Below are 16,864 nucleotides of genomic sequence, written 5' to 3' on the forward strand. Positions count from 1 at the left end.
CACCTAATAGATATGGAATTAATGGGCCTGGGCAAAGACTTTTTTTTACTCGTGCTTGACCATAGTACCAATTCCTCACTCTCTCTATTACCATAGTATAGAGCACTTCATTTGCAAAATTTAGCCTTCTGGCCTCAAGCCTTCTACCTTTTTATTTCCATATTGTCACTTAAAGCTCTGTTGCAAAAGAACTCCTTATCTTCTTGTAAACCTAGTCCTTCTACCCTGGCCAGGGAGCCTTCCCACCCAAGCTTCTCCATTCCTCCTAAGCTCGACTCCAGAACTCCACAATCGCCAGTCGCTCACTGGCCTTTCCCCCCATGTTCCTATAGCTCCTGGCCCTGTTCTGAGTATTACATTGGTGGCTCTAACTCGTGGATCCCATTTCCCCTTCATTCTCACTCTTACTTGGGGGGCATGGAGGGGAGTGGGTTTGGATCTCAAATGTGAGGACACAAGTTGTATTTACCAGTAATCCATCCAAACATAGCTCCTGTAACAGGAAAGTGGGACATAAGAAAAAGATGTACTATAGCTCTAACACAGTCCATTTCTTTTTATAGCCTCTGCCTGAAATTGTGCGTGTGAAAGGGAGACTTTCTTAAGACTGGTGCCACAATGCGATATAAATGGGCTTAGTGTTAGGAAATGTAGTAGAACTACACTGATGTAATTTGTGGGAGCTGAGAATCTGGTCATGACTTCACAGGACATGCTATTCGTTTTGTTTGTGTTCCGCTTCTGAAAACAGCGAACGCGAGTGTTTGGCTATTTTATGTGCCAGCAAAAGAGTGCGTAATACAAATCGATAGGTAAGAAATGCTTTTTCTCCTTTACCAGGAATTCGTTCCTAGTTAGCATGTTGTTCAGATACATTCGCCAATGACCGACTTTCTTGCCTTCCTCTTATAACACCCTCCAAAAACTAAGCATCTCTCAGAAAAAAAATGGTAAAGGCTCTGTCTTAGATAACTAATACGTTTTTATTATACATGACACAATAATAAATAATAAGACATCAGGCTTGTCTTATATTCCCTTCAAAATTATATTTTGATCTGGTGTAATTTTACAGGTATACAGTCTTTGGAGAGCTTAGACATCTTCATCAAGGATTCACAAACCAATCATGACCTGAAGTGGCATGCTGCTCATCTGAATAAAATACCTGCCAAAGTACATTAGGACTGAAGTACTCCTGAGTTGCTAGGTGCCAGTGTTCGGCTCTAGCAGAGTCTGCATTAAGTGTTTTTGAGGTCATAAGTTATAAAAACAAACCTGTGCCTTTATAGCCTATAGCTCCCTTTTACCAGTCCTGCAATCAAAATTTAAAAATACACTAGGAACGCTACCTAGGATGATACTTTTAATACCAGCAATTATTAAAATCAATTTAGCTGTATGTGTTTACAAAAACAAAACAATGTATTTTCAAACTGTAATAAGCAATTCTCATTGTGTAGGTTTTGTTCTTTAAGATTGGATCATGCAAGTAGACTTCCTAATCAGGGTGAATCACAGAATCGCAGAGCTTTCAGTTCTCTTCTCCAGATCCCAGTCTAATGAGAAATTGAGTATCTGCAGTAGGCAAGTGTTCGCAGCAGCCTCAGAGAGGATCACGCTCTAAATGTGGCCATATATGAGTCTTGGACATTACAAAAATTTATTCATACAGCTGTATTTCAAATGTTACCTGTACAGGGCTTGATTTTTTATTTAATTGCTGTGCCAATTTCATGGTATTTTGAAGAAAACTAATTCCACATTTTGAACAGAATTGTTTTAAAAATGAGTCAGCAACATCTTTCAAGAGGAGGAGGTAGAGAAGAAGAGTGAGAACTATCTTGCCTACTGACTCAAGCCATCTAAGTAATTTCTGAAATTTAACTTGACCTTAGTCACAACCAGGAAGGGAAGTGTGCAAGAGTGATCAGTAAAGTACCTCAAGGAATGAGGCAGAGCTAAAAGCCTTGCCATAGCTGTCCTGCCTATTGTACTTTTTATGAGGAATATAGTGATGAGTTTCTTAACATGTGCTACAGACAAATACATGGTCTCTAAAATGCTATGATACCCAGGTTTTCCAAACACACTGCTAAAAGTCACTCTTCAAGTGACACCCTAAGATGCAGGTTCCACTGTAAGGAAAGGAGAGCGGCAAGCACTAAAAATTACGTGCTTTCCGTTGACTTCAGATGTTAGCCTGATGGTAGCTTGATCTTTAGGGATACCAGCTGATGAGCTGGGCTGCAAGCAGGCCTAGTCATTCTCAGATTTGTTGCATCTACACAGTATGAACCAGAACTGTACCAAGAATACATCAAGTGTCTGCAGGCTTTCTGTGCTAAGAGTGCTCCAACCTGGGCCTGAGGGTATATATGCTCACTTAGGGCTGCACAGGAGCCAGGTAGAATGAAGGCCCATTTGCTGGCCCACTTGGCCACCTTCAGTGAGAGCAATGGGATGGGTCCCATGAAAATTTCAGTCAGATGCTGTCCTTCCGAGCAATAGCAGAAGAGCAAGGCGTGTGAGCCAAATATGTGAAGGTATGAAATTGCTTATGTGGAGATTTTCAAAAGTCTAGTGATTTAGAAGCCTATGTTCAGCCTCAGCATTTAAAGAAATTTATCCTCCTAAATCCCTTAACTCTTTTGGTAACAGGGTACATCAGAGTTCAGCACTAAGCGTTTCCACTTGCAGAAGTTCAGATATGGACACCAAAACCAAGAATTACACGTCTCTGGAACAAAGGTTAGAAGTACAGTTCAGTCCGTATACCTTGGAAATTGATGATGATTTACCCCTTTAATTCCCTTTGCCTCTCAGCAACCTGTAATACTGGATAGGTAGAACTTCAGTGGAGAAACATAAATGCAGTATCTGACCTGAAAATATCAACATGAGAACAAAAAAAGACATCAGTGCTCTGACTTTCCCCATTTTACCTGTTTTCCTTCGACAAGTGAGCATTTGATTCTCTTTAAACAGGAAGCCCTGCTGTGATGCAGTAGTAGTTCTGTTTGCACTGGTGGCTGTTCCCTGCTGTTTAAATGTCAATTGTTTTGGATTTGCAAAGACATAGAGCTATAAAGTAGTCCAAGAAAGACTGTCATTCATAGGTCTCAAGGGGAAAATCTGGATGGGGAGAAGTGCAAGGGAAAGTAAAGGAGGAATATTTCAAAGTCTCTATAATATAGTCAGCATTGCATGTGAAATTTTGTATATTTGGCTCATTTGAAACCCATGCATTCAGTGGTAGAACCCATATGTGATGACTATCTATATGCATCAGAAGGGACAAGCAATGTTTGATATAACACGACAAAACGAATAAGCAGAATGCTGTCTTGATTCAAACCTCAGCATCTTTCAGGGCATACTACTGTCAGCAAACATGAGTGGTCTGGACTACCTCACTGTCTTCTTTTTCCATCAGCAGCTCTTTCTACTGCTTTGTAGGTGTGGATTTTTTTTTTCATAGTTAGTGATTTTAAGTAGTTGTTAGTGTGGAGTTTTTATGTATAAATCAAGGTGAGTATTATGCAGTATTGTATCCTGTAATAGTACCAAGCTGGTACCCCATACATCCCACATACACAGCTTCACAGAAATACAGAAAAATTTTTGGCAGTAGTTATATTCCATCTTACAGTAGTAGTAAACCAGGCAACAAAAATAAAACATTTGATTTTCTTTATGGATTTGAACAGCTATGTCCTACTACAGGAAAATCAGAGAAGCCAGAAATGAGCTGTATCATATGTATACAACACAGAGATTATGAAGTATATTAAGAGTTTGTGAGGAACATCAAAGCTGATAAACACAAAGTAAGATTAGAAGAAGTTACTGTGTGATCTTATAGCTGGAAGAAGTGATTTTGAGAGCTATTAGATAGATATAGTTTGATAGATATAGCTTGAGCAGGTGGGTTGACCAGATGATCTCCAGAGGTTACTTCCAACCCCCGCTGTTCTGTGATTCTGTAGTTTATCAAGAATACGCCAAGACGCTGTCAGGAGTTACAACTAACTGAAGAGTCAAAAAGCCAACTTCTTGTGATATTTAAAATCAGCATTGGTAGCATAATCTGAACAAGTGCTAAAAGGGAAAGGTTGATGAATGCAATTGAGAAAACTGCAAACATTTTTTTAGCATGTATTTCAAGCTTAGGCTTTTGAATGGCAATTAGGGCATTATTTTTCATTGCAATTTATGTGCAGGTAATCAATTATACACAAAGCAGCCCTTTTTTTTCTTCTTTGTGTTGCCCCGTCCCTCTACTGGGTATAACAATTATCTCTAATCTTACACAGTACTTAGACTTTCGGCCCTTTGGGGCTGAGACCTCACTTTTTGTCCATCTATCTATCTGTATGTATACAGGTATATGTACATATATACACACCTTTATATATTTTTATATTATATATAGTTATAGACATAGTTATTGTTTTCTGATCTTCAGAAACTCTGGAATCCTGTGGGAGCTGTGTTGCAGCCTATCAGAGAGGGGGGTTTTAGCATGAGCCTGTGGGTATGTGCTATTTGCCCTGTGCTGTGGCACTGAGGGCATGTCTGAGGGTGCAGCGATAGATGATGCTGGAGGACAGTGGGAGAACCCTGTCAGTCATGTCCATATTATCTGCTGGGAACAGTCTGCTGTGCACGTGCATAAGCTTTATCTGGGAGAGTGCTAGACAGCACGGTCCGAAACAGTGCCGGGGAGCATGCTAATTAAGTGCTGTGGGCTATCAGCAGCATACTGCTCAGAGTCACTCTCGTTCTATTTAGCAAGACAGTTGCCATCGGAGGGACTCCCAGCCTGTTCCTACAGATAGTGTGGAAGCCTTTGGATTCAGCCATCTGGCAAAGCTAGCTGAGCCCACACACAGACACTGCCACTGGCAGTAAACATGGCCCATATGACACCCAGCAATCCATTTTTATTTTATTTTTTTTTTGTCTATGCCCTAATTTTCCTATCTCCAATACAGGGATAATAATGCTCCTTTCTTTTTGCTAAGTGCCTTGATATCTTTGGAAGAAAAAGCACTGTGTAAGTTTAAGAATCATTAGAGTCATCCCCTGATAGTAGTAGGAAAGAGGGTATCCCCAGAGTGCCCTAGGTAGGATTTCCAAGCAAAACATTTCAGTTCTGAGATACTGTCAAATCTTAGAGAAACAAGGATTCACTAGGGCTGGAGATGAAGAGACAGACAGAAAAATTGTGAAGCACTGGGGCAAAATACAGTCTACACAGTTTAAATCAATGCTGATGCAGTGATTTCTTACAGGAGCTTCATTATTTTCCACAGTACTATTCCAATAATTAAAGTGGAAGTTTAACACTTCTGTCATAAACAGCACGTTTAATAAGGTTAGTAAGGTTTTCTTACAGGAAAAGACTGCTGGGCTTAGTAAATTAATCCAGTAGGGTTAAACATTTTGCTTAGTTTTATCTGAAAAAGAATTCCCACAAAAATTGATAAAGCCAAATTTATATTGTAATTTAAAAAATATGCAGTCTTCAGCTTTCGTTATAAAGCACCCCTACAATCTTAGGTATGAAATCTTATTCATTTATTTGATTGCCTCTTATAAGTAATGATGTAATTATCTCAAAGTGTGATATTCATGTTAATACTTTATTTTTATACCCTTATTTTATGGTGTAATTTCCAAATAATCAGCTAGCAGTTCCATTTTTTTAAGCCTCAGTAATGCATGCAAACACAAGAAATTCCTGTATGGTTCTACACAGGCAGAGATAGGTCTCCATACTCAGGAAGTGCTCCTCCTGTTTTTCTTATTCCTTCATAGTTTCAAGTGAACCCCCACTGAGTGTTAGGAAATCATTAGCTCCTCTGCTAGAAAGAAAGAAGATTAGATTACAAAGTGTGAAATTTGTAATTCTATATATTTTTTTTGCATCATTGGATTTTTATGCAAAAACTAGGAATTCGTCTTTCTGACTGACAGATGTGCCCAGAAGGTCTACAGAAACCTGGCAGGACATTATGTTGGTTGTAAGAGCAGATAAACTCAACACCAAAGACTTCGTATCCTGTAAGAGAAATCTGAGTGTGGAATACTGCATTTTGAATCAGAGGCAACTTTTCTGGGCAAGGATGCTTTTGCTGCCCGCTCCTACTAGTACTGCCAAGAGCAGCATATGCTTCATGCAGTGACAGAAAGGACATTTGGCTGCTGCACAGTCCCACCCCACCATGGCTGCATCCAGCTCTGTCTTAAGGTATTCGTATTTTGGCACAACCATCTGTCAGACAGTGTTTTTGTGAGTACAAGTACATTATTGCTTCTTATGTGTAAAATATTCTTCCCTGTGGATCTCCCAGTCAGTTCATTTCTGTTATAAGAAGGACTGCTGAAGGGGGCATGGAAAAGGCACGTACTGCTAAAGCAGCAGGGTTTATCAGCATTCACATCACGTATTTGGAAGTGGCCACTGACTTTTGGTGCCTCTGGGTGTGTCAGTACTAGAGACTATTGGGAGGAACCTGAGCTAGCTTTGAACTAGCAATAACACATGCACAGTGAGTCAGCCTGAAGAGAACTCTGCCACAGCTACAGCATTAGTAGCCTAGACTAACTAATCTAAAGCTATCTTAGTCCTCCTTATGCTATTACGCAGTTTTCAGTGTAGTTGTGCACTTAGCACAAGGGTATCTGTGGATACTTAATGTCGGTTGTCTTTGAGCTTGGGAAACTAAATTACATTGAATTACCTTGGCCGTAGACAGGCACTTAGCTTTGTGGGGTCACCAACACAAGACTGTGACTGGGAAGAAATACTTCCAAATGTAGTGTGCAGCAGTGATTTAAAGCAAGGGGAAATGAATTCACATTTCTGCAAGTGTAGCTGCTGGAGCAGTCCTCACAACCCATTGGGGAAAGGTGTATCAATGTCTTAATGTAGCATTAAAAACACGGCCTTTGTCTTCAACAACACTGAACCTGTATGGATTTACATACATCCCCTGCCTTTTAGGGTGAAGAACTTTGTAATCTGGCACAGATAGCTCCCTTACTGTGAAACGGTATTTATAATGATAGCACCAGGGATTCAAAGACAACACTCAGGGATTCAAAGACAACATTCATCTCATAACATCATTGTCTGGGTTAAAACAAGAAAAGTCCCTGACATAGTTTACAAACTATGAACAAGATAATGGATTGTACTGATCTATGAATTTAGTGGTTCTTTTGGGATCTAACAGATATGACACAGGTAATGGCTTTCATTCAGTTATTACTCTTAGTATAATTTAACTTGCCAATATTTTGGCAATGTCTGTTTTTCCATTACACATTTGCATGAGACATGATTATACCAGCTACAGGGCGATGGACAATGATTTCCAACAAACTTAGCCCTACCAAACAGTTTTTGCACAGCTCTGCAGTACAATTTATATATAGAATACATAAGTATAAAAATTAATTTGCTGGGCATGCCTAACCCCTCTATTTTAATTGCTTGTACTCTGAAACGTAATTTTTCTTGTATTCACATTGATGCACTTTCTGGTCAGTCCTGTTTTGGCTACATGATGTGGAGATCATAATTCTCGGTAAAGACTCTTTACTCATAATGCTAGCTAAGAGGGTTCAGTACTGTCCTCAAAAATCTAGCTCCACTGGCCTCCTGTAAGACCCTGGGCAAGCTCACTCAGGAATACATCTTCTGCCTCCAGGCTGCCCACTGAGAGCCAAGGGAAAATACTGGTGCATCTGTATGCATCTGATTATGTACTGTTCAGTAGTCCTGCTCTGCTGCTGCCTAAGCCTGGAGACACTTAAATTTCTGCCAGTAAAATTCACCAGGCATCAGAATGTGTTCTTCCAGGCAGGCCCAGAACTAACTAAATGCTGAGCTGCTGAAATCCTAGATGACATCTGATGGCATTTGTATGGTAGATAGGTCTCCCTTTTGTGAGCCAACCCCAGATGTACTCTTAGAGTCTGGAGTAAAACCCATCCGGAGATTAGCATGGTGCTGCTTCCCTTGCTTTCCCCCTGCCTGGAATCCAAGTGCCAGGCAAATGTCATAGCTACCGGCCTTCAGAATTATGGTACTAAATACTAAATTCAACTAAATTGTTGAATTATTTGTTGACTGAAATGTTGACTAGAACAGCTTTACGAAGAGGTACATTGCTATCTCAGGAGATGCTGCAGTATGATGGCTAGTTCATTTGCCTGAAAATTGAGGCATGTTGGTTCAAATTCTTGGACAGAATCAGAGATGACATTGCATCTTGTTTCTCCCACCACCTACTTGCATATTCTTAACTGAGGATTACTGCTGGTGTTCTTTGGCTTTTTATAAAACTTGTATCGATTCAGTGGGAAAAGAATGACTTCTTAATCAATTGTTAATTAAAGCGCTAATGTGAGAATGTGGAGACTTGGGTTCTGATTCCTATTTCAGGCAAAGCAGAACCACCTCCGTAGATGGAACCGAAGGAATCCTCTGCAGACACTTCAGCCCAGTGGTTAGAGCCTGCTCATAGGTTCATTTTCCCTTAGGAAGAAATGTAGACTAAACCTATGTTTCCACATCCTTCTGACAGTGGGATTTTGAGGAGCTCTGAGGAACATTCCTACATCATTGTTTTTGATGAGAAAGTGCCTAATTCTCCTAAAACATGAGGAGGTACTAAAGTGAACCCCAGTGCAGGTAGCTGTGTTCATGCAGATGCCTAAGCCCCTAGGAGTGAGGACGGATAGCGGCAGCTCTGCATGCTGGCTCCTGTAGATCGCATTCTCAAGTGGCCATGGGCAAATCCACCTCAAGCAATGGGGCACTGTGCAGAGGTGTGTGACTCTAATGCAAATGCTGACCCAAGTACTACCTCTATCTATGTAACACAGTGGAAAGCAATATAGCGAATTAGTACAGCCAACTTTGGATCAACATGATGGCTGCAGAAAAAGCTCGGTAAGCAGTGAAATAAAGATACCATGAAATAGACTGAAACTTAATTTGTAATTAATCATTTTACACTGGATGATGTAAAATAGCCTTAAAAATTGAGAATCAGCCCTGCAATTGTAGCTTTAACACACACTGTCATGGTTACTTCAAAACTGTCTATATACCACACTCTAACATGCTTAAGAGATTTGAAGCAGAACTTTTAATCAGAAGTTTGGGGGGGGGGTTCTTCTTTAAATAGGCTATTTATGGAAAGATATATCTTAATATATTTTTGATGGAGCATTTAGCAGCAACTGTAACTGATACATTCAATTGATGCCCATAATAATTGGACGCTTCAGTAATCCTTCCTCACCCATACCAGTTTTGAGCTTACACTTTGGATATTATTAATACTCAGACAAAAATAACTTGTGGACAATATGAAAGTGCATGGTGGAGAATTAATCTATTTTTGTAGAACTGTTTAAAAATGATGGATACTTTTTCTTGCTTGAGTAAACACTAGCTAATGCTCTTGCCTTGCCTTCTTTGTTTGTGAAAATCCAAGTCCAAATAATTTCATGGAAATTTAAAGATTGATGGCAAGACACTGCATATATAAAGATGAATTTCTTCACCTGATAAAGATCAGATGCCATTATATTACTAACTCCAATCCTACAGTTTTGTTACAATGAATTTAGGAACAGTGAGAAATAGAAAAAATGGAGCAGTTAAAACAAAATGCAGCTATAAAAAGAGTCTCTAAGTGGGAGTATGACACTTATTTTTATTCTAGATAAGCAACAGGGCAGTTTAGAATAAACATGGATTGAAATTTTCTTCATCTCTTTAAAGAGTTTATAGAGGCTAAACAAGGACACAGAGTTGAACATAGCTGCGTACAACACAGTAAACAGATTAAAATTTTATACCTGAGCAAAAAAGGAATTTAACTGTTAACTACAGCATGCAGAATAACTGGTGAGTTATCACATGAACCTAGCATGCTGTTATTAAGTTACACTCATTCAGATGTTCTTAATTTTTACAAAGGCTAAGGATGGGAAAAGCTCCAAGACGACATAAGTGTGTGACATAAAACCACAACAAGGAAAAGCACATTACCATCTAGCAGCCTTTCCAGAGGATCAAAATTATCTCCTGTTCTATTATCCAGGGAGAAAGCGGCAACAGTTCAAAGCCTGTGGCGTTAATAGCACGTTAGACATTTAAGCAGGGCCTGAAAATTAAAATATTGGCAGTGCTGACAGTTTATGAAGTGCTCACAGAAGACCTGAGCCTGCATCCCCTGCATGCCCTCAAATGCCGTTTTGAAGTGTTGTGTTTGTGAGCTGTTGCAAATGCATAATGTAAGGTAGGGATCTGCAGGGAATGAGTGATCAGGGTACAGACTTGCACTTTTCTCACCAGAATAACTTTATATGGAATGATTTTTTACTTGACTTCATTGACCAAAACCCACATTTCAATGTAGGTAGAAACTTTACCTTTCTTTACATTGAATCTAATTCTTTTCTCTTTTTTTCCTTCCTCTAATCCATTTAGAATGCTCCTGTTTGAAGTATTTCAGCATAAGTCAAAAACAGTAACACATTTCTCTTCTTAATTCCCTTTTCTTTGCAAAGCATACTTGTGCGAGAGAAGGGTCTGAAAAGTGTGTGCTTCAGCCAGTGTAGCCCACCGTCTCCAGATGTGCATTGTTCTTCTGACAGACTTCTGCTCTCCATTTTCTCCCCATGTAATCTCTCTCCTGTTCTGTTCTCCTGCTCTCCTCCATGTGATATCAAAGTTTCCTGCTCCCACCACCATTATTCCCATGTTACAATTCAGCTGTTTGTCTTCCTGTGGCAAAAATTGCAAACTCTGTCACTTGAACTTACAAAAAGAGATGCAAGGGATGGGAGTGAGGGAATCCCTCCTACCTGGTTAGAGACGGCCATTAACAAAGTCTCTCTCTTCTTTAGAGTTGTATGGTTACATATTGTTGATGTCAATCAACTCCCTTTGAATCATACCACCCGCCTTGACTTTCGTGCTAGTGTTCTTTCACCATTTATGATTAAAACTATGCATTAAAAATGCATGGGTCAAAATGGACTTTTATCTCTGTCTACAACATATTAATTTCTTCTTTAAAGTCAGGTATCTTAGACATTGGTAGGTTGTGTGAAAGAGTCTCCAGGGAAATTATTCTTCTTTGCTTCTAGTTTCTTCCTGGCTTTGAAAGCTGCTGATACTTCAGGGTGGATGGAGTCCAACCGCTGTTCACACTGGAAGGCTGTGAGGAAGGCCGTCCTGTAGTTGTTATTCATCCAGCCATAGAGGAGAGGGTTAGCAAAGGTTGAGCACATGGCAATGACATGAAACACTGTGTAGATCAGTTTGTATTCTTTCAAGTCTAACACCTGACTGTCAATATCACTGACCAGTTGGAAGGTGTGAAAGGGCAACCAGCTGACAGCAAACACCACAACCACACACACCAACATCTTGGTGGTTTTCCGCCGCCGGTGGTGGTAGTGATCGTTTCCTGCCCCAGGACTAACGTGGTTCTTGAGTTTGGTCCAAATACGGGTGTAGGCGTAGGAGATAACTGCCAAAGGCAACACATACTGGATCAGAAGCATGGAGACACTGTAGATGGTGCCGTAGTTAAGCTGCCCCTCCCCTGGCCACTTTTCAGAGCAGACCACAATCTTGAAGTCAGGAATGATCTCAATCAGTGAGTATTCACGGAAGATGGCCAGAGGACTTGCTAACAGGGCACTGACTGCCCAGGCTACTCCTATGATCAGAAAGCTGATCCGCTTGGAAATTTTGCTTTCCAAGTGGTAGACGATGCAGCGATGCCGATCCAAAGCAATCACAGTCAAAGTGACAGTAGACACATGCACAGCAAGAGCCTGGGCATAAGGCACCAGGTGGCACAAGACTGGACCCAGTTTCCATTCACCCAACAGTGTGTAAACTAACGTGAAGGGCAGGCACAACGTATTCACCAGCAGATCAGCCACAGCCAGGTTGGCAATGAAGAAGTTAGTCACTGTGCGCATGCTTTTGAACTTGATGATCACGTGGATCACAAGGGAGTTCCCGATCACCCCCAACAGGATGATGGAACAGTAAGCAAAGATGAGGATGATCTGCACTTCAACCTGCGTGGTGCTGTCCTTCAGTTCCGGTTTAGGGTCGAGAGCCAATTCATTGAGCGGTGTGGTGAATCTTGGCAAGTACAGCCTGGTGAAGAGCTCCATTTTCATTTCATCTGTCTGGTTTTCTTCACCTATTGCTGCCAGAGGCCCCATCTTTGCAGCAGCCTGATCTAATCAGTAAAGCTGTGCCTAAAAAACAAAACAGTACAAGAACACGTAGAGAAATCAGTCGCACGGTGTTTAAGACAAGAAGCAATGGGCTAAAGATAGAGCTTTTTCTCCTCTAGCCCACATCCTACATCTCAGGATTAAGAGAAGATCTATCTTAATATATTCAAATTCTGTTGTCCTTACATTTGAAGCCCGATCCTGTAATATTATTCAGGCATGACTCCTGCTGAAAATTGGGACAGATTTCAAAAGCATTTCAAAGACAAAGTTTGCCTAAGTAAATGCAGAAGGATTAAGATCCTGCTGGGCAGAATATCCTTTTCTACAATCCAGTACCTAGAACTACTGCTGATTTAGCACAAAAAGTCCATTAATTCCTATGGGAATTCTGTGTGGTGCCATCCAGACTGTTATTAGTACAATAATCTTCCAGTTTTTCCTTAATGGAGTTTCCTTTAAATAGTTACTAAATTCTTACAAGTTTATACCCATCCCTAATGCTACAGAACTAATTACTGAGGTCTTCCTTCAAGAAACTTAAAGTGTCACAAGGCAGGCAAAAATACCGCTCTAGCTGAACTGAAATAATAGAAGTCCTCTGAAATGACTGTAAAACCAATTCACTCTAAAAATAACTCATGAAACAGTTAAAACTGTTATAAATAATATTTCTTTTTTATATATAATGGTTGAAAAAAACGCAGCTCCTCAGCAGCTGCCAATCAAGGATTCATTTCTGACTGCAGAAGGGCAAATCATTCTTCTACTGAGATCAGTAAGAATTTCATCACTGACATCAAAATCACATTTTGGTGCCTCCCTACACAGACCAAGCCCAATTCTGCTCAGCTAACTTACACTGTCCTAAGATTTCAGTAGTCTTGAGTAGCTATATGGATGTTTTACAGTTCATTTCTGGCTTGGACTTCGATCCTATGCAAAACGTGTCTATGCCCCTGTGGACTGCCCAGGCTTTGAATGGCAAGCTAAGTGAGAGTACCCTGCACCTGGTGACCTGCATCTTGAGCTGTGAAATTACTAAGTAGAAAATTGTCAGGGCACAGTGGCTTCCCTGAGAACACATCGCTATTTGTTGCTGAGATGGAGACCAAAACCAAGTTATTAACGCCACGTGTCGATTCATAGACTCCTTAAGGAAGGCAAGAGTAGAAAAGAAACACCATTTCCTTGCCATTAGGCATTACACAGGGCTGAGCTGACCTCAATTTCAGGTCTACTTAAATAAGAGTCTACTTGTTGCTTCACGCAGCTTTTTTTAAAAAAACACCAGATACACTTTACTGTAGATTTTCATACCTACCTCTTATCACTATTGACTTATATCAGTGACATGCTTAGATTTGATTCTCAACTGCATTGAGTGGTCTATACACTTGTACATGCATTTGTGACTGGCTGCTACATTAAGGTTCAGAAACCAGTACTGTCTGCCAGTGGGTGACTGAACCCTGTGTGTTACGCTTGCATCCCACACAATATTCCAAAGAACTTCTCAGCACAAGCCCTTTTGATCAAAAGCAACAGATCGACTACATGATCTGAAAGGTAATTTTCCCCAGGCTAAAATTACGCTATGCTCTTTTAGTTTACTTTTACTGTACAAACACCAGTGTAAGCCTAAGATGCTTAACACTGTGAGATACGTAACTGAGAGAACTGTCAGCTGTTCATAGAAGCTCATCCCACAGTCTTTAGTAATGTCATCAGTCATCGACTGCTACCTAAACAAGGGTGGCAGGACTGAATCTCTTAATACACCTTTAGTCCACATAAGGTTAAAAATATAAAAATTGTGTAACAATTTGCACAGCCAAGGCTATGCAGGGGCACTTCTGCATCTGTTTTTTTCCTTCACCTGTGTACCTACAACCAAGAACTAGGTTAGAGACTTGGTGAGATCCCAGGACTTTCAGCAGCCCCAAAATCTCTTATTTTTTTCCTTCTAAAATAGGAACAGATCATGTTTACACATGAAGGGTGAGAGGGAGGGCAAATTCCACAAGTTTTACCTTCTTTGCTGTGAATACAGGGGCGATGATGGAGCTCAGGAAAGTAACATAGCATCCCTTTCTTTCTAAAAATATTTTCACTTGTTTTTCTAGTCCCTGACATCCTCCTGATTCCTCCCTCCAATCCCTTATTTAGCAAAGCCGCCTTTTATTCTGCCAGTTTTGTTCTGCTTGTTGCTGCCCTGTTTGTGCTGTTGGAAGGTGTTTGGATCTTGTAAATAAAACAAAGCTGGCGGAGGGAGGAGGGACAACCAGGTTTAGAGCTCAGGCAGAGATGAGAGGGTATGTGAATAAGAGATGAAATAAAATGGACAAGTTTGGGCATTGTCAGTGGGACAATTTAAGTGGGCAAGGAATCAGCCTCTTTCAGAGTGCTGAGGAAACCTGAGGTAAGACAGGAAACCTCCGGCAGTATTTGGCAGGAGCCTCTCTCTTCTTTCTTAGTAGAAACTCTAGCTGGTGGCATTTATTTACACACCTTGCACATTGCACAACTCTGTTGCTCAGATTCTTTCAACAGTCAGATCCTTAGGGGTGAGCATCAAATCGCGCCTAACTTTCCATGGGGGAAAGACCGCAGAGGATTTTTAATGCTTCTGAGAGCACGTAAGCAAAAAGGGCAAAATACGTGATTCCATTAACAAGCAGCATTGCCATCGCGACCGCAGCGCCTGCACCGGGGAAGGGCTCGGGGTGCCTCGAGGTGCAGGTGTAGCACCGGCGCCCGCCTGCCTGCGCGGGCCCTGCCCGCCCCGCGGAGCCCCTTCCTCCCTGCCGCCCCCACGCCCCGCGGGGGCCAGGCTCGGCCCCCGCGGCCCCCTGTCCCGCCCGCCCCTCACCGACTCACCGCGGCGGCTCTCTCCTCCCCGGCGGCGGCGGGCGCCTCTTGCCACCGGCGCGCCCCGCCGAAAGTTTGGAGGCGGCGGCGCCCCCCGCATGCCGCGGGGACGGGGCGGGAGCGGGGCGGGGGACGGCCCGGCCGCCTGCTCCTCCTCCTCCTCCTCCTCCTCCTCGCCTTCCTCCCTGCCGCCGCCGAGGGAGGCGCTCCCGGCAGAGCCCCGCCGCCGCCGAGGCGCCCGCCCGCCGCGCTGCCGCACCTGCGGGCGGCGGCTCCGCCCCGCGCGGCTCCCGGCTCGGCCGCCGCGGGCGTCTCGTCCGGGGGCCGCCGCCGTTCCCCGTGCCCGAGGCGGCAGGTCTGGGGCTGCCCGGCGTAAGGAAAGGCGCTTTGGAAGGGAGGGCGTTTGCGCCGGGTCTGAGCTGCGGGGCGCGCCCACGCTCCAGCCCGCTTCCCTGCTTTCCAGTCCCCGAGCCGGCTTTCGCAGCAGGATGTGAAGGAGATGCCTTAACCGCGCGGAAGGGCTGAACCCCCCGGTTACAGGCGCCGCAGCTCGCCCGGATCGGCTGTTCCGCACACGGAGATGCGGCTGTGCCTATTGCCGGGGCAGGTGTCGAGATGAAAATACGGCGTTTACGTATTTCGTCAAATGCAGAAGAAAAGATTGCATGTTTGTTCACAAAGCTGAAAAGCAAAGGCGACAACTGCTGAATATGTTTAGTTCTGCACTCAGTCACCTCTTCAAAAACTCTCAGCAGCCAGCTGAAGTGAGGAATAACTGCCCCAAGAAAAGGCACCAGAGAACTTTGCCACTCCGTGGCACTTTTGAGACTGTTAACAGAATACTCCTAGCTTATTGCAAAATAGATTTCCTTGATCACTGATGCCTGGGCAGTTCTCATTTTAAGTCTTACAGAAACTGCTGTCCAGAACTGGACAAATGCTGCTTTACTTTCTCTTGACTAAATTTGCATTAAGACTTCAGGTAGCTTTGAGGATCAGCAGCATTAGTTTCCGTCTGTCCTCCTTTTCTCCCAGAGGGACTCCGAACAGGACTCTCTTCTATTGTCAAAAGTAAGGCTCCTTGCTTTGGTTACAGCTCAACATTATACCCTTAGCAAAGTACAGAATGTAAATGGAGTATCAAGGAGTAACTACAGCCATTTACAGTTGTTCTTGAAATTCAGAGCATGTCTTGAGTACCCTTTTTTTTTGGTATTTACTAATTCAGGCTATCTCTTTATGAAGGCCTTTGCACTTAGTCCTTCAGCACTTCTGAGATTGTTAATGGAATACTCCCATCTTATTGCAAAACAGATTTCTTTGATCACTAAACAAGGAGCCAGGAATTTTGATTCTACCTCTGTTTATTTCATTTCCTGAGTCAATTTAATTGTAAGACTTATTTTTTTAGTCTACTAGCAGACATGAATGCACAGCATGAGTTTTAGTAAATAGAGCTCCTTTTTAATATATGATTATAACAGCCTGCAGTTCTTCCCTTTCTTTCTCCTTCAAATAGGGTGCAGTAGTGTTTCCCCCACTTCTGGAGTGTTGCTGTTGTGCTTTATTCAGCACTCTTTCTAGCTTAAAATATCTTCTGGCTATTCCTAACATCTTCAAGAGTGTAGCAAAACACAAATCTTTACAATCTTTCCAGCTCAAGTCACCTCAAGAGTCATTCCTTACTTTCACTTCCAGA

General features: G+C 42.2%; 1 protein-coding gene across 4 annotated transcripts; it reads right to left on the reverse strand.

Moving 5' to 3' along the window:
* Positions 1-1,245: 1,245 nt before the first annotated feature.
* On the reverse strand, positions 1,246-15,275 carry NPY2R (neuropeptide Y receptor Y2). Of its 4 annotated transcripts, none has more exons than XR_009958162.1 (3): positions 15,175-15,275; positions 10,462-12,315; positions 1,246-2,885 (listed from the first exon to the last, which is right to left on the reverse strand). XR_009958162.1 is itself a non-coding variant. In XM_062573841.1 (2 exons), the coding sequence occupies exon 2, from the start codon at positions 12,277-12,279 to the stop codon at positions 11,122-11,124; it is 1,158 nt and encodes a 385-aa protein (XP_062429825.1). In that variant the 5' UTR covers positions 12,280-12,315; positions 15,175-15,275; the 3' UTR covers positions 10,367-11,121. The 4 variants fall into 4 exon arrangements, 1 of the variants encoding a protein (XP_062429825.1); XR_009958160.1 differs by lacking the exon at positions 1,246-2,885 and adding an exon at positions 5,445-5,867; XR_009958161.1 differs by lacking the exon at positions 1,246-2,885 and adding an exon at positions 5,445-5,870.
* Positions 15,276-16,864: the final 1,589 nt, after the last annotated feature.

The sequence above is a fragment of the Rhea pennata genome, chromosome 4 (assembly GCF_028389875.1).
Source record: "Rhea pennata isolate bPtePen1 chromosome 4, bPtePen1.pri, whole genome shotgun sequence".
Taxonomy (NCBI): Eukaryota; Metazoa; Chordata; class Aves; order Rheiformes; family Rheidae; genus Rhea; species Rhea pennata.